We start from the raw sequence: 21,462 nt of genomic DNA on the forward strand, positions 1-21,462 counted from the left end.
ATGTATTTACTTATGAAAAATAAGCATTTTATTCATTATCATAAAGATATACCATAACAATTGATAAATTTTTTTTTAAAAAAAATTGTGTATTTTAGTGGGTATTATTCTGGATAATGCCAATTTTTACAAGATTTAATATTAACCATATCAATAGCTGACTCAATGTAAAAATTTAGATATTATTTTTTCATTAATCAAACTTTGATAAATTTTAGTATAATGAACGATTTGTTTCGTGTATGATACAGAAATAAAAAGCTTAATTAATATCATTTTGCATTTTTTAAAGGATGTTAGAGTACATCTACATTAAAAAATCAGATTTGAACTGCGATACTGCATCAAATTGATGCATATCCGATAAGGATCTCAAAAGAGTAAAGTTAATTTTTTTGTGTTTTTTTTAAGTTTTGGGCCTTAGTAAAACACCATCTCGAGCAATATTTTTGGGACGACGATAGACCTTATTTGGCCTTACAGTGGACCCTTAACTACTTTGACTAATGATATCCTACTATTTAGAAATAATCCGTCAAGTAAGGTAAGGTTAGCATCGATGAGGTCACACAGACATATAAATTCGATTATCCGTGTGAATCATATTCTGATTGCACCGAGTATGTCATCCATTTATCACCCGGCCTATACAAATTTGAGTTATTTGGTGCCTCAGGCGGTGCCTGCACAAACAGAACCTCATTATTCATGAATTCAGATGGTAATTGCACGCACCGCGAAGCTGCCTTCCTTTATGGCGGAAATGCTGTTTGCCGTCAGATTGTTAACCGTGGTGGTGCTGGCGGTTACATATCAGGCATTATAAAATCCTCCACAAAATAACCGCTTTTGCCACTATCGGCGGAAAAGGAATCCATACTTGTACCCGAGCTTCAGCAAATCAAGACTCCGATTACTACCCATCAAACATGGTGAAAGGCGGATATGGAGGTGGAGGATGGGCTGCAAATTGGTACTGGCAACCAGGAAATAATGGAGCAGGGAGCGGAGGTGGCCAAACCGCCGTCATGTTTTTGCAGAATGATCTTTGGCATCGTGTAATTGTGAGCGGCGGTGGTGGCGGTTCTGACAACTGTCCTGCTCATCAGACTGAATTTATGGGAGCTGATGATGGTTCCGGCGGTGCTGGTGGTGGTTTTACAGCTCAAGGGTTTTGGATTAATGGTGAATTAAAATCGAGTCATGTAGCAAATTCCACCTACGGCTTCAGTTTCGGTTCTGGTGAATCTGCTCAAAAAGACGGCTCTAAGAATCAATGGGGAGTTAAACGAGGTGAAATGGAAAGCGACAGACCAGGATCAGGTAGCGGATGGTTTGGTGGATTCGCTGGACACCATGGTGATGGTGGTTCTGGCGGTGGAAGTTCGTGGGTGCTGTCGAAAAATGCAGTCATTCCTCCCGGAGAAATCCAAGCATATGACAGTTTTTATAATCCAATTGGAAAACATCCATATGCATTCCTTAACCACGAGTACACATTTAGTGACATTAAATCGTATCCCGGAATCCGGGAAGGCCATGGTCGCTTAATTATCACAATTCTCGACAACGTTAAACTTCAAACACAAAACATCCAATGTTTGCACGATTTTAACTTTATGCTTCTTTATATCATTCTTATTGAGAAAAAACCTATGTGTCTTTATGTGTAATGATGACCATAGTGAATAGAATAATGAATAATTTATGGAATAATAATATAGAATCACATGTTCGTTTACAATATGCTAAAAACAATATGAGGATTGAAGATTGTGAAACTAGCTAGTGCAAAACTTATAATTGAAAATCTAAAAAAATTAGATTAGGCAAATCAAAATTGACTAATGTATAAATCATGACATTTTTAAATTGAGTTTGATCTGCCATTTTTTTACAATGATGACTCAGATTAACTACTTTGACTAATGATATCCTACTATTTAGAAAATAATCCGTCAAGTAAAGGTAAGGTTAGCATCGATGAGGTCACACAGACATATAAATTCGATTATCCGTGTGAATCATATTCTGATTGCACCGAGTATGTCATCCATTTATCACCCGGCCTATACAAATTTGAGTTATTTGGTGCCTCAGGCGGTGCCTGCACAAACAGAACCTCATTATTCATGAATTCAGATGGTAATTGCACGCACCGCGAAGCTGCCTTCCTTTATGGCGGAAATGCTGTTTGCCGTCAGATTGTTAACCGTGGTGGTGCTGGCGGTTACATATCAGGCATTATAAAATCCTCCACAAAATAACCGCTTTTGCCACTATCGGCGGAAAAGGAATCCATACTTGTACCCGAGCTTCAGCAAATCAAGACTCCGATTACTACCCATCAAACATGGTGAAAGGCGGATATGGAGGTGGAGGATGGGCTGCAAATTGGTACTGGCAACCAGGAAATAATGGAGCAGGAGCGGAGGTGGCCAAACCGCCGTCATGTTTTTGCAGAATGATCTTTGGCATCGTGTAATTGTGAGCGGCGGTGGTGGCGGTTCTGACAACTGTCCTGCTCATCAGACTGAATTTATGGGAGCTGATGATGGTTCCGGCGGTGCTGGTGGTGTTTTACAGCTCAAGGGTTTTGGATTAATGGTGAATTAAAATCGAGTCATGTAGCAAATTCCACCTACGGCTTCAGTTTCGGTTCTGGTGAATCTGCTCAAAAAGACGGCTCTAAGAATCAATGGGGAGTTAAACGAGGTGAAATGGAAAGCGACAGACCAGGATCAGGTAGCGGATGGTTTGGTGGATTCGCTGGACACCATGGTGATGGTGGTTCTGGCGGTGGAAGTTCGTGGGTGCTGTCGAAAAATGCAGTCATTCCTCCCGGAGAAATCCAAGCATATGACAGTTTTTATAATCCAATTGGAAAACATCCATATGCATTCCTTAACCACGAGTACACATTTAGTGACATTAAATCGTATCCCGGAATCCGGGAAGGCCATGGTCGCTTAATTATCACAATTCTCGACAACGTTAAACTTCAAACACAAAACATCCAATGTTTGCACGATTTTAACTTTATGCTTCTTTATATCATTCTTATTGAGAAATAAAACCTATGTGTCTTTATGTGTAATGATGACCATAGTGAATAGAATAATGAATAATTTATGGAATAATAATATAGAATCACATGTTCGTTTACAATATGCTAAAAACAATATGAGGATTGAAGATTGTGAAACTAGCTAGTGCAAAACTTATAATTGAAAATCTAAAAAAATTAGATTAGGCAAATCAAAATTGACTAATGTATAAATCATGACATTTTTAAATTGAGTTTGATCTGCCATTTTTTTACAATGATGACTCAGATTAACTACTTTGACTAATGATATCCTACTATTTAGAAAATAATCCGTCAAGTAAAGGTAAGGTTAGCATCGATGAGGTCACACAGACATATAAATTCGATTATCCGTGTGAATCATATTCTGATTGCACCGAGTATGTCATCCATTTATCACCCGGCCTATACAAATTTGAGTTATTTGGTGCCTCAGGCGGTGCCTGCACAAACAGAACCTCATTATTCATGAATTCAGATGGTAATTGCACGCACCGCGAAGCTGCCTTCCTTTATGGCGGAAATGCTGTTTGCCGTCAGATTGTTAACCGTGGTGGTGCTGGCGGTTACATATCAGGCATTATAAAAATCCTCCACAAAATAACCGCTTTTGCCACTATCGGCGGAAAAGGAATCCATACTTGTACCCGAGCTTCAGCAAATCAAGACTCCGATTACTACCCATCAAACATGGTGAAAGGCGGATATGGAGGTGGAGGATGGGCTGCAAATTGGTACTGGCAACCAGGAAATAATGGAGCAGGGAGCGGAGGTGGCCAAACCGCCGTCATGTTTTTGCAGAATGATCTTTGGCATCGTGTAATTGTGAGCGGCGGTGGTGGCGGTTCTGACAACTGTCCTGCTCATCAGACTGAATTTATGGGAGCTGATGATGGTTCCGGCGGTGCTGGTGGTGGTTTTACAGCTCAAGGGTTTTGGATTAATGGTGAATTAAAATCGAGTCATGTAGCAAATTCCACCTACGGCTTCAGTTTCGGTTCTGGTGAATCTGCTCAAAAAGACGGCTCTAAGAATCAATGGGGAGTTAAACGAGGTGAAATGGAAAGCGACAGACCAGGATCAGGTAGCGGATGGTTTGGTGGATTCGCTGGACACCATGGTGATGGTGGTTCTGGCGGTGGAAGTTCGTGGGTGCTGTCGAAAAATGCAGTCATTCCTCCCGGAGAAATCCAAGCATATGACAGTTTTTATAATCCAATTGGAAAACATCCATATGCATTCCTTAACCACGAGTACACATTTAGTGACATTAAATCGTATCCCGGAATCCGGGAAGGCCATGGTCGCTTAATTATCACAATTCTCGACAACGTTAAACTTCAAACACAAAACATCCAATGTTTGCACGATTTTAACTTTATGCTTCTTTATATCATTCTTATTGAGAAATAAAACCTATGTGTCTTTATGTGTAATGATGACCATAGTGAATAGAATAATGAATAATTTATGGAATAATAATATAGAATCACATGTTCGTTTACAATATGCTAAAAACAATATGAGGATTGAAGATTGTGAAACTAGCTAGTGCAAAACTTATAATTGAAAATCTAAAAAAATTAGATTAGGCAAATCAAAATTGACTAATGTATAAATCATGACATTTTTAAATTGAGTTTGATCTGCCATTTTTTTACAATGATGACTCAGATTAACTACTTTGACTAATGATATCCTACTATTTAGAAAATAATCCGTCAAGTAAAGGTAAGGTTAGCATCGATGAGGTCACACAGACATATAAATTCGATTATCCGTGTGAATCATATTCTGATTGCACCGAGTATGTCATCCATTTATCACCCGGCCTATACAAATTTGAGTTATTTGGTGCCTCAGGCGGTGCCTGCACAAACAGAACCTCATTATTCATGAATTCAGATGGTAATTGCACGCACCGCGAAGCTGCCTTCCTTTATGGCGGAAATGCTGTTTGCCGTCAGATTGTTAACCGTGGTGGTGCTGGCGGTTACATATCAGGCATTATAAAAATCCTCCACAAAATAACCGCTTTTGCCACTATCGGCGGAAAAGGAATCCATACTTGTACCCGAGCTTCAGCAAATCAAGACTCCGATTACTACCCATCAAACATGGTGAAAGGCGGATATGGAGGTGGAGGATGGGCTGCAAATTGGTACTGGCAACCAGGAAATAATGGAGCAGGGAGCGGAGGTGGCCAAACCGCCGTCATGTTTTTGCAGAATGATCTTTGGCATCGTGTAATTGTGAGCGGCGGTGGTGGCGGTTCTGACAACTGTCCTGCTCATCAGACTGAATTTATGGGAGCTGATGATGGTTCCGGCGGTGCTGGTGGTGGTTTTACAGCTCAAGGGTTTTGGATTAATGGTGAATTAAAATCGAGTCATGTAGCAAATTCCACCTACGGCTTCAGTTTCGGTTCTGGTGAATCTGCTCAAAAAGACGGCTCTAAGAATCAATGGGGAGTTAAACGAGGTGAAATGGAAAGCGACAGACCAGGATCAGGTAGCGGATGGTTTGGTGGATTCGCTGGACACCATGGTGATGGTGGTTCTGGCGGTGGAAGTTCGTGGGTGCTGTCGAAAAATGCAGTCATTCCTCCCGGAGAAATCCAAGCATATGACAGTTTTTTATAATCCAATTGGAAAACATCCATATGCATTCCTTAACCACGAGTACACATTTAGTGACATTAAATCGTATCCCGGAATCCGGGAAGGCCATGGTCGCTTAATTATCACAATTCTCGACAACGTTAAACTTCAAACACAAAACATCCAATGTTTTGCACGATTTTAACTTTATGCTTCTTTATATCATTCTTATTGAGAAATAAAACCTATGTGTCTTTATGTGTAATGATGACCATAGTGAATAGAATAATGAATAATTTATGGAATAATAATATAGAATCACATGTTCGTTTACAATATGCTAAAAACAATATGAGGATTGAAGATTGTGAAACTAGCTAGTGCAAAACTTATAATTGAAAATCTAAAAAAATTAGATTAGGCAAATCAAAATTGACTAATGTATAAATCATGACATTTTTAAATTGAGTTTGATCTGCCATTTTTTTACAATGATGACTCAGATTAACTACTTTGACTAATGATATCCTACTATTTAGAAAATAATCCGTCAAGTAAAGGTAAGGTTAGCATCGATGAGGTCACACAGACATATAAATTCGATTATCCGTGTGAATCATATTCTGATTGCACCGAGTATGTCATCCATTTATCACCCGGCCTATACAAATTTGAGTTATTTGGTGCCTCAGGCGGTGCCTGCACAAACAGAACCTCATTATTCATGAATTCAGATGGTAATTGCACGCACCGCGAAGCTGCCTTCCTTTATGGCGGAAATGCTGTTTGCCGTCAGATTGTTAACCGTGGTGGTGCTGGCGGTTACATATCAGGCATTATAAAAATCCTCCACAAAATAACCGCTTTTGCCACTATCGGCGGAAAAGGAATCCATACTTGTACCCGAGCTTCAGCAAATCAAGACTCCGATTACTACCCATCAAACATGGTGAAAGGCGGATATGGAGGTGGAGGATGGGCTGCAAATTGGTACTGGCAACCAGGAAATAATGGAGCAGGGAGCGGAGGTGGCCAAACCGCCGTCATGTTTTTGCAGAATGATCTTTGGCATCGTGTAATTGTGAGCGGCGGTGGTGGCGGTTCTGACAACTGTCCTGCTCATCAGACTGAATTTATGGGAGCTGATGATGGTTCCGGCGGTGCTGGTGGTGGTTTTACAGCTCAAGGGTTTTGGATTAATGGTGAATTAAAATCGAGTCATGTAGCAAATTCCACCTACGGCTTCAGTTTCGGTTCTGGTGAATCTGCTCAAAAAGACGGCTCTAAGAATCAATGGGGAGTTAAACGAGGTGAAATGGAAAGCGACAGACCAGGATCAGGTAGCGGATGGTTTGGTGGATTCGCTGGACACCATGGTGATGGTGGTTCTGGCGGTGGAAGTTCGTGGGTGCTGTCGAAAAATGCAGTCATTCCTCCCGGAGAAATCCAAGCATATGACAGTTTTTATAATCCAATTGGAAACATCCATATGCATTCCTTAACCACGAGTACACATTTAGTGACATTAAATCGTATCCCGGAATCCGGGAAGGCCATGGTCGCTTAATTATCACAATTCTCGACAACGTTAAACTTCAAACACAAAACATCCAATGTTTGCACGATTTTAACTTTATGCTTCTTTATATCATTCTTATTGAGAAATAAAACCTATGTGTCTTTATGTGTAATGATGACCATAGTGAATAGAATAATGAATAATTTATGGAATAATAATATAGAATCACATGTTCGTTTACAATATGCTAAAAACAATATGAGGATTGAAGATTGTGAAACTAGCTAGTGCAAAACTTATAATTGAAAATCTAAAAAAATTAGATTAGGCAAATCAAAATTGACTAATGTATAAATCATGACATTTTTAAATTGAGTTTGATCTGCCATTTTTTTACAATGATGACTCAGATTAACTACTTTGACTAATGATATCCTACTATTTAGAAAATAATCCGTCAAGTAAAGGTAAGGTTAGCATCGATGAGGTCACACAGACATATAAATTCGATTATCCGTGTGAATCATATTCTGATTGCACCGAGTATGTCATCCATTTATCACCCGGCCTATACAAATTTGAGTTATTTGGTGCCTCAGGCGGTGCCTGCACAAACAGAACCTCATTATTCATGAATTCAGATGGTAATTGCACGCACCGCGAAGCTGCCTTCCTTTATGGCGGAAATGCTGTTTGCCGTCAGATTGTTAACCGTGGTGGTGCTGGCGGTTACATATCAGGCATTATAAAAATCCTCCACAAAATAACCGCTTTTGCCACTATCGGCGGAAAAGGAATCCATACTTGTACCCGAGCTTCAGCAAATCAAGACTCCGATTACTACCCATCAAACATGGTGAAAGGCGGATATGGAGGTGGAGGATGGGCTGCAAATTGGTACTGGCAACCAGGAAATAATGGAGCAGGGAGCGGAGGTGGCCAAACCGCCGTCATGTTTTTGCAGAATGATCTTTGGCATCGTGTAATTGTGAGCGGCGGTGGTGGCGGTTCTGACAACTGTCCTGCTCATCAGACTGAATTTATGGGAGCTGATGATGGTTCCGGCGGTGCTGGTGGTGGTTTTACAGCTCAAGGGTTTTGGATTAATGGTGAATTAAAATCGAGTCATGTAGCAAATTCCACCTACGGCTTCAGTTTCGGTTCTGGTGAATCTGCTCAAAAAGACGGCTCTAAGAATCAATGGGAGTTAAACGAGGTGAAATGGAAAGCGACAGACCAGGATCAGGTAGCGGATGGTTTGGTGGATTCGCTGGACACCATGGTGATGGTGGTTCTGGCGGTGGAAGTTCGTGGGTGCTGTCGAAAAATGCAGTCATTCCTCCCGGAGAAATCCAAGCATATGACAGTTTTTATAATCCAATTGGAAAACATCCATATGCATTCCTTAACCACGAGTACACATTTAGTGACATTAAATCGTATCCCGGAATCCGGGAAGGCCATGGTCGCTTAATTATCACAATTCTCGACAACGTTAAACTTCAAACACAAAACATCCAATGTTTGCACGATTTTAACTTTATGCTTCTTTATATCATTCTTATTGAAAAATAAAGCCAATCTAAAGAATCTGATTCAATTAATTTTTTTTTATCCAAATAATCATCAAAATCGCAAATTCGCAACAATATTTATGATGGCATTTATTCCATCTAGAATCCCTTTATGAAATGAGTTCAAAAAAATCCGGATTTTCTAAATAACCTTTTTACTGGGATTTAATAAACACAACTGAATAGCAATAACAATGCGTTTTTATTCGTAACGATGGTCTTAGCTGAAAGAAAAAAGAATTTTGAATAATTTTTGAAACAACAATATAAAATCACCTGCTCGTTTACGATATGCTAAAAACAATATAAGGATTGTTGTACAATCTATTGCAAAACTTATGTTTGATAATCTAAAAATAAAAAAATAGATTGGGCAAATCAAAATTAACTAATGCATAAATCATGACATTTTTAAATTGAGTTTGATCTGCCATTTTTTACAATGACGACTTCGATTAAGGGTCCACTGTAAAAATTGAAAGTCTCTCAAAATTGAGAGGTGATTTGCAAATAATCGTTATCGTCATTTTTCGAAAATCCACTTTTCCTAGTGTTCTGATTAATATTATGTGAATACAACAATGAAGCATATGTTTCAATAAGATGGTAATATATTCTATCACTTCAAATCTCATAAAAATTGCAAAATCAGTGAGTTTTATAAGAACATGATTTTTTCGAATTTTTTCGCTTTTGGATGCGTGTTTTGAAAAATAGATATTTTCGAATTTTAATTTTATCTTAAGTATAAGTTTTATATTAGGAATTTTTTGACCTATTTCCAATCATTAATTCCAATGTTTTTCAAGGAATTTAATTGAGAAGAAATTAGGAATTTCGCTTTAATGCCATTACAAACTAATATTATGATGCATAATATATATATTTATTGAGGCTAATGCCGGGATATCTTGCATTTAAAAAAAATTCAAAGAATTGACAATTGGATAGCACAAATTTAATTCCCTGGACAAAGTATTATTGCTTATATATTCAAAACATTATCCTTAGTTTAGATATGTTGGCCAAAAATTTTCGTGTTATTTTTGTGTTTAAGCATAAATTATGTATTTACTTATGAAAAATAAGCATTTTATTCATTATCATAAAGATATACCATAACAATTGATAAATTTTTTTTTAAAAAAATTGTGTATTTTAGTGGGTATTATTCTGGATAATGCCAATTTTTACAAGATTTAATATTAACCATATCAATAGCTGACTCAATGTAAAAATTTAGATATTATTTTTTCATTAATCAAACTTTGATAAATTTTAGTATAATGAACGATTTGTTTCGTGTATGATACAGAAATAAAAAGCTTAATTAATATCATTTTGCATTTTTTAAAGGATGTTAGAGTACATCTACATTAAAAAATCAGATTTGAACTGCGATACTGCATCAAATTGATGCATATCCGATAAGGATCTCAAAAGAGTAAAGTTAATTTTTTTGTGTTTTTTTAAGTTTTGGGCCTTAGTAAAACACCATCTCGAGCAATATTTTTGGGACGACGATAGACCTTATTTGGCCTTACAGTGGACCCTTAACTACTTTGACTAATGATATCCTACTATTTAGAAAATAATCCGTCAAGTAAAGGTAAGGTTAGCATCGATGAGGTCACACAGACATATAAATTCGATTATCCGTGTGAATCATATTCTGATTGCACCGAGTATGTCATCCATTTATCACCCGGCCTATACAAATTTGAGTTATTTGGTGCCTCAGGCGGTGCCTGCACAAACAGAACCTCATTATTCATGAATTCAGATGGTAATTGCACGCACCGCGAAGCTGCCTTCCTTTATGGCGGAAATGCTGTTTGCCGTCAGATTGTTAACCGTGGTGGTGCTGGCGGTTACATATCAGGCATTATAAAAATCCTCCACAAAATAACCGCTTTGCCACTATCGGCGGAAAAGGAATCCATACTTGTACCCGAGCTTCAGCAAATCAAGACTCCGATTACTACCCATCAAACATGGTGAAAGGCGGATATGGAGGTGGAGGATGGGCTGCAAATTGGTACTGGCAACCAGGAAATAATGGAGCAGGGAGCGGAGGTGGCCAAACCGCCGTCATGTTTTTGCAGAATGATCTTTGGCATCGTGTAATTGTGAGCGGCGGTGGTGGCGGTTCTGACAACTGTCCTGCTCATCAGACTGAATTTATGGGAGCTGATGATGGTTCCGGCGGTGCTGGTGGTGGTTTTACAGCTCAAGGGTTTTGGATTAATGGTGAATTAAAATCGAGTCATGTAGCAAATTCCACCTACGGCTTCAGTTTCGGTTCTGGTGAATCTGCTCAAAAAGACGGCTCTAAGAATCAATGGGGAGTTAAACGAGGTGAAATGGAAAGCGACAGACCAGGATCAGGTAGCGGATGGTTTGGTGGATTCGCTGGACACCATGGTGATGGTGGTTCTGGCGGTGGAAGTTCGTGGGTGCTGTCGAAAAATGCAGTCATTCCTCCCGGAGAAATCCAAGCATATGACAGTTTTTATAATCCAATTGGAAAACATCCATATGCATTCCTTAACCACGAGTACACATTTAGTGACATTAAATCGTATCCCGGAATCCGGGAAGGCCATGGTCGCTTAATTATCACAATTCTCGACAACGTTAAACTTCAAACACAAAACATCCAATGTTTGCACGATTTTAACTTTATGCTTCTTTATATCATTCTTATTGAGAAATAAAACCTATGTGTCTTTATGTGTAATGATGACCATAGTGAATAGAATAATGAATAATTTATGGAATAATAATATAGAATCACATGTTCGTTTACAATATGCTAAAAACAATATGAGGATTGAAGATTGTGAAACTAGCTAGTGCAAAACTTATAATTGAAAATCTAAAAAAATTAGATTAGGCAAATCAAAATTGACTAATGTATAAATCATGACATTTTTAAATTGAGTTTGATCTGCCATTTTTTTACAATGATGACTCAGATTAACTACTTTGACTAATGATATCCTACTATTTAGAAAATAATCCGTCAAGTAAAGGTAAGGTTAGCATCGATGAGGTCACACAGACATATAAATTCGATTATCCGTGTGAATCATATTCTGATTGCACCGAGTATGTCATCCATTTATCACCCGGCCTATACAAATTTGAGTTATTTGGTGCCTCAGGCGGTGCCTGCACAAACAGAACCTCATTATTCATGAATTCAGATGGTAATTGCACGCACCGCGAAGCTGCCTTCCTTTATGGCGGAAATGCTGTTTGCCGTCAGATTGTTAACCGTGGTGGTGCTGGCGGTTACATATCAGGCATTATAAAAATCCTCCACAAAATAACCGCTTTTGCCACTATCGGCGGAAAAGGAATCCATACTTGTACCCGAGCTTCAGCAAATCAAGACTCCGATTACTACCCATCAAACATGGTGAAAGGCGGATATGGAGGTGGAGGATGGGCTGCAAATTGGTACTGGCAACCAGGAAATAATGGAGCAGGGAGCGGAGGTGGCCAAACCGCCGTCATGTTTTTGCAGAATGATCTTTGGCATCGTGTAATTGTGAGCGGCGGTGGTGGCGGTTCTGACAACTGTCCTGCTCATCAGACTGAATTTATGGGAGCTGATGATGGTTCCGGCGGTGCTGGTGGGTGGTTTTACAGCTCAAGGGTTTTGGATTAATGGTGAATTAAAATCGAGTCATGTAGCAAATTCCACCTACGGCTTCAGTTTCGGTTCTGGTGAATCTGCTCAAAAAGACGGCTCTAAGAATCAATGGGGAGTTAAACGAGGTGAAATGGAAAGCGACAGACCAGGATCAGGTAGCGGATGGTTTGGTGGATTCGCTGGACACCATGGTGATGGTGGTTCTGGCGGTGGAAGTTCGTGGGTGCTGTCGAAAAATGCAGTCATTCCTCCCGGAGAAATCCAAGCATATGACAGTTTTTATAATCCAATTGGAAAACATCCATATGCATTCCTTAACCACGAGTACACATTTAGTGACATTAAATCGTATCCCGGAATCCGGGAAGGCCATGGTCGCTTAATTATCACAATTCTCGACAACGTTAAACTTCAAACACAAAACATCCAATGTTTGCACGATTTTAACTTTATGCTTCTTTATATCATTCTTATTGAGAAATAAAACCTATGTGTCTTTATGTGTAATGATGACCATAGTGAATAGAATAATGAATAATTTATGGAATAATAATATAGAATCACATGTTCGTTTACAATATGCTAAAAACAATATGAGGATTGAAGATTGTGAAACTAGCTAGTGCAAAACTTATAATTGAAAATCTAAAAAAATTAGATTAGGCAAATCAAAATTGACTAATGTATAAATCATGACATTTTTAAATTGAGTTTGATCTGCCATTTTTTTACAATGATGACTCAGATTAACTACTTTGACTAATGATATCCTACTATTTAGAAAATAATCCGTCAAGTAAAGGTAAGGTTAGCATCGATGAGGTCACACAGACATATAAATTCGATTATCCGTGTGAATCATATTCTGATTGCACCGAGTATGTCATCCATTTATCACCCGGCCTATACAAATTTGAGTTATTTGGTGCCTCAGGCGGTGCCTGCACAAACAGAACCTCATTATTCATGAATTCAGATGGTAATTGCACGCACCGCGAAGCTGCCTTCCTTTATGGCGGAAATGCTGTTTGCCGTCAGATTGTTAACCGTGGTGGTGCTGGCGGTTACATATCAGGCATTATAAAAATCCTCCACAAAATAACCGCTTTTGCCACTATCGGCGGAAAAGGAATCCATACTTGTACCCGAGCTTCAGCAAATCAAGACTCCGATTACTACCCATCAAACATGGTGAAAGGCGGATATGGAGGTGGAGGATGGGCTGCAAATTGTACTGGCAACCAGGAAATAATGGAGCAGGGAGCGGAGGTGGCCAAACGCCGTCATGTTTTTGCAGAATGATCTTTGGCATCGTGTAATTGTGAGCGGCGGTGGTGGCGGTTCTGACAACTGTCCTGCTCATCAGACTGAATTTATGGGAGCTGATGATGGTTCCGGCGGTGCTGGTGGTGGTTTTACAGCTCAAGGGTTTTGGATTAATGGTGAATTAAAATCGAGTCATGTAGCAAATTCCACCTACGGCTTCAGTTTCGGTTCTGGTGAATCTGCTCAAAAAGACGGCTCTAAGAATCAATGGGGAGTTAAACGAGGTGAAATGGAAAGCGACAGACCAGGATCAGGTAGCGGATGGTTTGGTGGATTCGCTGGACACCATGGTGATGGTGGTTCTGGCGGTGGAAGTTCGTGGGTGCTGTCGAAAAATGCAGTCATTCCTCCCGGAGAAATCCAAGCATATGACAGTTTTTATAATCCAATTGGAAAACATCCATATGCATTCCTTAACCACGAGTACACATTTAGTGACATTAAATCGTATCCCGGAATCCGGGAAGGCCATGGTCGCTTAATTATCACAATTCTCGACAACGTTAAACTTCAAACACAAAACATCCAATGTTTGCACGATTTTAACTTTATGCTTCTTTATATCATTCTTATTGAGAAATAAAACCTATGTGTCTTTATGTGTAATGATGACCATAGTGAATAGAATAATGAATAATTTATGGAATAATAATATAGAATCACATGTTCGTTTACAATATGCTAAAAACAATATGAGGATTGAAGATTGTGAAACTAGCTAGTGCAAAACTTATAATTGAAAATCTAAAAAAATTAGATTAGGCAAATCAAAATTGACTAATGTATAAATCATGACATTTTTAAATTGAGTTTGATCTGCCATTTTTTTACAATGATGACTCAGATTAACTACTTTGACTAATGATATCCTACTATTTAGAAAATAATCCGTCAAGTAAAGGTAAGGTTAGCATCGATGAGGTCACACAGACATATAAATTCGATTATCCGTGTGAATCATATTCTGATTGCACCGAGTATGTCATCCATTTATCACCCGGCCTATACAAATTTGAGTTATTTGGTGCCTCAGGCGGTGCCTGCACAAACAGAACCTCATTATTCATGAATTCAGATGGTAATTGCACGCACCGCGAAGCTGCCTTCCTTTATGGCGGAAATGCTGTTTGCCGTCAGATTGTTAACCGTGGTGGTGCTGGCGGTTACATATCAGGCATTATAAAAATCCTCCACAAAATAACCGCTTTTGCCACTATCGGCGGAAAAGGAATCCATACTTGTACCCGAGCTTCAGCAAATCAAGACTCCGATTACTACCCATCAAACATGGTGAAAGGCGGATATGGAGGTGGAGGATGGGCTGCAAATTGGTACTGGCAACCAGGAAATAATGGAGCAGGGAGCGGAGGTGGCCAAACCGCCGTCATGTTTTTGCAGAATGATCTTTGGCATCGTGTAATTGTGAGCGGCGGTGGTGGCGGTTCTGACAACTGTCCTGCTCATCAGACTGAATTTATGGGAGCTGATGATGGTTCCGGCGGTGCTGGTGGTGGTTTTACAGCTCAAGGGTTTTGGATTAATGGTGAATTAAAATCGAGTCATGTAGCAAATTCCACCTACGGCTTCAGTTTCGGTTCTGGTGAATCTGCTCAAAAAGACGGCTCTAAGAATCAATGGGGAGTTAAACGAGGTGAAATGGAAAGCGACAGACCAGGATCAGGTAGCGGATGGTTTGGTGGATTCGCTGGACACCATGGTGATGGTGGTTCTGGCGGTGGAAGTTCGTGGGTGCTGTCGAAAAATGCAGTCATTCCTCCCGGAGAAATCCAAGCATATGACAGTTTTTATAATCCAATTGGAAAACATCCATATGCATTCCTTAACCACGAGTACACATTTAGTGACATTAAATCGTATCCCGGAATCCGGGAAGGCCATGGTCGCTTAATTATCACAATTCTCGACAACGTTAAACTTCAAACACAAAACATCCAATGTTTGCACGATTTTAACTTTATGCTTCTTTATATCATTCTTATTGAAAAATAAAGCCAATCTAAAGAATCTGATTCAATTAATTTTTTTTTATCCAAATAATCATCAAAATCGCAAATTCGCAACAATATTTATGATGGCATTTATTCCATCTAGAATCCCTTTATGAAATGAGTTCAAAAAAATCCGGATTTTCTAAATAACCTTTTTACTGGGATTTAATAAACACAACTGAATAGCAATAACAATGCGTTTTTATTCGTAACGATGGTCTTAGCTGAAAGAAAAAAGAATTTTGAATAATTTTTGAAACAACAATATAAAATCACCTGCTCGTTTACGATATGCTAAAAACAATATAAGGATTGTTGTACAATCTATTGCAAAACTTATGTTTGATAATCTAAAAATAAAAAAATAGATTGGGCAAATCAAAATTAACTAATGCATAAATCATGACATTTTTAAATTGAGTTTGATCTGCCATTTTTTACAATGACGACTTCGATTAAGGGTCCACTGTAAAAATTGAAAGTCTCTCAAAATTGAGAGGTGATTTGCAAATAATCGTTATCGTCATTTTTCGAAAATCCACTTTTCCTAGTGTTCTGATTAATATTATGTGAATACAACAATGAAGCATATGTTTCAATAAGATGGTAATATATTCTATCACTTCAAATCTCATAAAAATTGCAAAATCAGTGAGTTTTATAAGAACATGATTTTTTCGAATTTTTTCGCTTTTGGATGCGTGTTTTGAAAAATAGATATTTTCGAATTTTAATTTTATCTTAAGTATAAGTTTTATATTAGGAATTTTTTGACCTATTTCCAATCATTAATTCCAATGTTTTTCAAGGAATTTAATTGAGAGAAATTAGGAATTTCGCTTTAATGCCATTACAAACTAATATTATGATGCATAATATATATATTTATTGAGGCTAATGCCGGGATATCTTGCATTTAAAAAAAATTCAAAGAATTGACAATTGGATAGCACAAATTTAATTCCCTGGACAAAGTATTATTGCTTATATATTCAAAACATTATCCTTAGTTTAGATATGTTGGCCAAAAATTTTCGTGTTATTTTTTGTGTTTAAGCATAAATTATGTATTTACTTATGAAAAATAAGCATTTTATTCATTATCATAAAGATATACCATAACAATTGATAAATTTTTTTTTAAAAAAAATTGTGTATTTTAGTGGGTATTATTCTGGATAATGCCAATTTTTACAAGATTTAATATTAACCATATCAATAGCTGACTCAATGTAAAAATTTAGATATTATTTTTTCATTAATCAAACTTTGATAAATTTTAGTATAATGAACGATTTTGTTTCGTGTATGATACAGAAATAAAAAGCTTAATTAATATCATTTTGCATTTTTTAAAGGATGTTAGAGTACATCTACATTAAAAAATCAGATTTGAACTGCGATACTGCATCAAATTGATGCATATCCGATAAGGATCTCAAAGAGTAAAGTTAATTTTTTTGTGTTTTTTTAAGTTTTGGGCCTTAGTAAAACACCATCTCGAGCAATATTTTTGGGACGACGATAGACCTTATTTGGCCTTACAGTGGACCCTTAACTACTTTGACTAATGATATCCTACTATTTAGAAAATAATCCGTCAAGTAAAGGTAAGGTTAGCATCGATGAGGTCACACAGACATATAAATTCGATTATCCGTGTGAATCATATTCTGATTGCACCGAGTATGTCATCCATTTATCACCCGGCCTATACAAATTTGAGTTATTTGGTGCCTCAGGCGGTGCCTGCACAAACAGAACCTCATTATTCATGAATTCAGATGGTAATTGCACGCACCGCGAAGCTGCCTTCCTTTATGGCGGAAATGCTGTTTGCCGTCAGATTGTTAACCGTGGTGGTGCTGGCGGTTACATATCAGGCATTATAAAAATCCTCCACAAAATAACCGCTTTTGCCACTATCGGCGGAAAAGGAATCCATACTTGTACCCGAGCTTCAGCAAATCAAGACTCCGATTACTACCCATCAAACATGGTGAAAGGCGGATATGGAGGTGGAGGATGGGCTGCAAATTGGTACTGGCAACCAGGAAATAATGGAGCAGGGAGCGGAGGTGGCCAAACCGCCGTCATGTTTTTGCAGAATGATCTTTGGCATCGTGTAATTGTGAGCGGCGGTGGTGGCGGTTCTGACAACTGTCCTGCTCATCAGACTGAATTTATGGGAGCTGATGATGGTTCCGGCGGTGCTGGTGGTGGTTTTACAGCTCAAGGGTTTTGGATTAATGGTGAATTAAAATCGAGTCATGTAGCAAATTCCACCTACGGCTTCAGTTTCGGTTCTGGTGAATCTGCTCAAAAAGACGGCTCTAAGAATCAATGGGGAGTTAAACGAGGTGAAATGGAAAGCGACAGACCAGGATCAGGTAGCGGATGGTTTGGTGGATTCGCTGGACACCATGGTGATGGTGGTTCTGGCGGTGGAAGTTCGTGGGTGCTGTCGAAAAATGCAGTCATTCCTCCCGGAGAAATCCAAGCATATGACAGTTTTTATAATCCAATTGGAAAACATCCATATGCATTCCTTAACCACGAGTACACATTTAGTGACATTAAATCGTATCCCGGAATCCGGGAAGGCCATGGTCGCTTAATTATCACAATTCTCGACAACGTTAAACTTCAAACACAAAACATCCAATGTTTGCACGATTTTAACTTTATGCTTCTTTATATCATTCTTATTGAGAAATAAAACCTATGTGTCTTTATGTGTAATGATGACCATAGTGAATAGAATAATGAATAATTTATGGAATAATAATATAGAATCACATGTTCGTTTACAATATGCTAAAAACAATATGAGGATTGAAGATTGTGAAACTAGCTAGTGCAAAACTTATAATTGAAAATCTAAAAAAATTAGATTAGGCAAATCAAAATTGACTAATGTATAAATCATGACATTTTTAAATTGAGTTTGATCTGCCATTTTTTTACAATGATGACTCAGATTAACTACTTTGACTAATGATATCCTACTATTTAGAAAATAATCCGTCAAGTAAAGGTAAGGTTAGCATCGATGAGGTCACACAGACATATAAATTCGATTATCCGTGTGAATCATATTCTGATTGCACCGAGTATGTCATCCATTTATCACCCGGCCTATACAAATTTGAGTTATTTGGTGCCTCAGGCGGTGCCTGCACAAACAGAACCTCATTATTCATGAATTCAGATGGTAATTGCACGCACCGCGAAGCTGCCTTCCTTTATGGCGGAAATGCTGTTTGCCGTCAGATTGTTAACCGTGGTGGTGCTGGCGGTTACATATCAGGCATATAAAAATCCTCCACAAAATAACCGCTTTTGCCACTATCGGCGGAAAAGGAATCCATACTTGTACCCGAGCTTCAGCAAATCAAGACTCCGATTACTACCCATCAAACATGGTGAAAGGCGGATATGGAGGTGGAGGATGGGCTGCAAATTGGTACTGGCAACCAGGAAATAATGGAGCAGGGAGCGGAGGTGGCCAAACCGCCGTCATGTTTTTGCAGAATGATCTTTGGCATCGTGTAATTGTGAGCGGCGGTGGTGGCGGTTCTGACAACTGTCCTGCTCATCAGACTGAATTTATGGGAGCTGATGATGGTTCGGCGGTGCTGGTGGTGGTTTTACAGCTCAAGGGTTTTGGATTAATGGTGAATTAAAATCGAGTCATGTAGCAAATTCCACCTACGGCTTCAGTTTCGGTTCTGGTGAATCTGCTCAAAAAGACGGCTCTAAGAATCAATGGGGAGTTAAACGAGGTGAAATGGAAAGCGACAGACCAGGATCAGGTAGCGGATGGTTTGGTGGATTCGCTGGACACCATGGTGATGGTGGTTCTGGCGGTGGAAGTTCGTGGGTGCTGTCGAAAAATGCAGTCATTCCTCCCGGAGAAATCCAAGCATATGACAGTTTTTATAATCCAATTGGAAAACATCCATATGCATTCCTTAACCACGAGTACACATTTAGTGACATTAAATCGTATCCCGGAATCCGGGAAGGCCATGGTCGCTTAATTATCACAATTCTCGACAACGTTAAACTTCAAACACAAAACATCCAATGTTTGCACGATTTTAACTTTATGCTTCTTTATATCATTCTTATTGAGAAATAAAACCTATGTGTCTTTATGTGTAATGATGACCATAGTGAATAGAATAATGAATAATTTATGGAATAATAATATAGAATCACATGTTCGTTTACAATATGCTAAAAACAATATGAGGATTGAAGATTGTGAAACTAGCTAGTGCAAAACTTATAATTGAAAATCTAAAAAAATTAGATTAGGCAAATCAAAATTGACTAATGTATAAATCATGACATTTTTAAATTGAGTTTGATCTGCCATTTTTTTACAATGATGACTCAGATTAACTACTTTGACTAATGATATCCTACTATTTAGAAAATAATCCGTCAAGTAAAGGTAAGGTTAGCATCGATGAGGTCACACAGACATATAAATTCGATTATCCGTGTGAATCATATTCTGATTGCACCGAGTATGTCATCCATTTATCACCCGGCCTATACAAATTTGAGTTATTTGGTGCCTCAGGCGGTGCCTGCACAAACAGAACCTCATTATTCATGAATTCAGATGGTAATTGCACGCACCGCGAAGCTGCCTTCCTTTATGGCGGAAATGCTGTTTGCCGTCAGATTGTTAACCGTGGTGGTGCTGGCGGTTACATATCAGGCATATAAAAAATCCTCCACAAAATAACCGCTTTTGCCACTATCGGCGGAAAAGGAATCCATACTTGTACCCGAGGCTTCAGCAAATCAAGACTCCGAATTACTACCATCAAACATGGTGAAAGGCGGATATGGAGGTGGAGGATGGGCTGCAAATTGGTACTGGCAACCAGGAAATAATGGAGCAGGGAGCGGAGGTGGCCAAACCGCCGTCATGTTTTGCAGAATGATCTTTGGCATCGTGTAATTGTGAGCGGCGGTGGTGGCGGTTCTGACAACTGTCCTGCTCATCAGACTGAATTTATGGGAGCTGATGATGGTTCCGGCGGTGCTGGTGGTTGTTTTACAGCTCAAGGGTTTTGGATTAATGGTGAATTAAAATCGAGTCATGTAGCAAATTCCACCTACGGCTTCAGTTTCGGTTCTGGTGAATCTGCTCAAAAAGACGGCTCTAAGAATCAATGGGGAGTTAAACGAGGTGAAATGGAAAGCGACAGACCAGGATCAGGTAGCGGATGGTTTGGTGGATTCGCTGGACACCATGGTGATGGTGGTTCTGGCGGTGGAAGTTCGTGGGTGCTGTCGAAAAATGCAGTCATTCCTCCCGGAGAAATCCAAGCATATGACAGTTTTTATAATCCAATTGGAAAACATCCATATGCATTCCTTAACCACGAGTACACATTTAGTGACATTAAATCGTATCCCGGAATCCGGGAAGGCCATGGTCGCTTAATTATCACAATTCTCGACAACGTTAAACTTCAAACACAAAACATCCAATGTTTGCACGATTTTAACTTTATGCTTCTTTATATCATTCTTATTGAGAAATAAAACCTATGTGTCTTTATGTGTAATGATGACCATAGTGAATAGAATAATGAATAATTTATGGAATAATAATATAGAATCACATGTTCGTTTACAATATGCTAAAAACAATATGAG

At 38.7% G+C, this 21,462-nt stretch overlaps 2 protein-coding genes across 2 annotated transcripts, besides 3 other annotated features; both read left to right on the forward strand.

Annotated features, from left to right (window-relative positions):
- Positions 1–489: part of a mobile genetic element that runs on past the window's edge.
- Positions 490–3,352: 2,863 nt separating this feature from the next.
- TVAGG3_0580020 (glycine-rich protein family) lies at positions 3,353–4,345 on the forward strand (the record flags this gene model as incomplete). The annotated part of the gene is made up of 1 exon (XM_051239121.1): positions 3,353–4,345. A coding segment is annotated over one exon (993 nt), but the record flags the coding sequence as incomplete, so codon positions are not given.
- Positions 4,346–4,779: 434 nt separating this feature from the next.
- On the forward strand, positions 4,780–5,617 carry TVAGG3_0580030 (glycine-rich protein family; the record flags this gene model as incomplete). The annotated part of the gene is made up of 1 exon (XM_051239122.1): positions 4,780–5,617. A coding segment is annotated over one exon (838 nt), but the record flags the coding sequence as incomplete, so codon positions are not given.
- Positions 5,618–9,240: 3,623 nt separating this feature from the next.
- Positions 9,241–10,333: a mobile genetic element.
- A 5,903-nt stretch (positions 10,334–16,236) lies between these two features.
- Positions 16,237–17,330: a mobile genetic element.
- Positions 17,331–21,462: the final 4,132 nt, after the last annotated feature.

This window comes from Trichomonas vaginalis, chromosome II (genome assembly GCF_026262505.1).
Source record: "Trichomonas vaginalis G3 chromosome II, whole genome shotgun sequence".
NCBI lineage: Eukaryota > Parabasalia > Trichomonadida > Trichomonadidae > Trichomonas > Trichomonas vaginalis.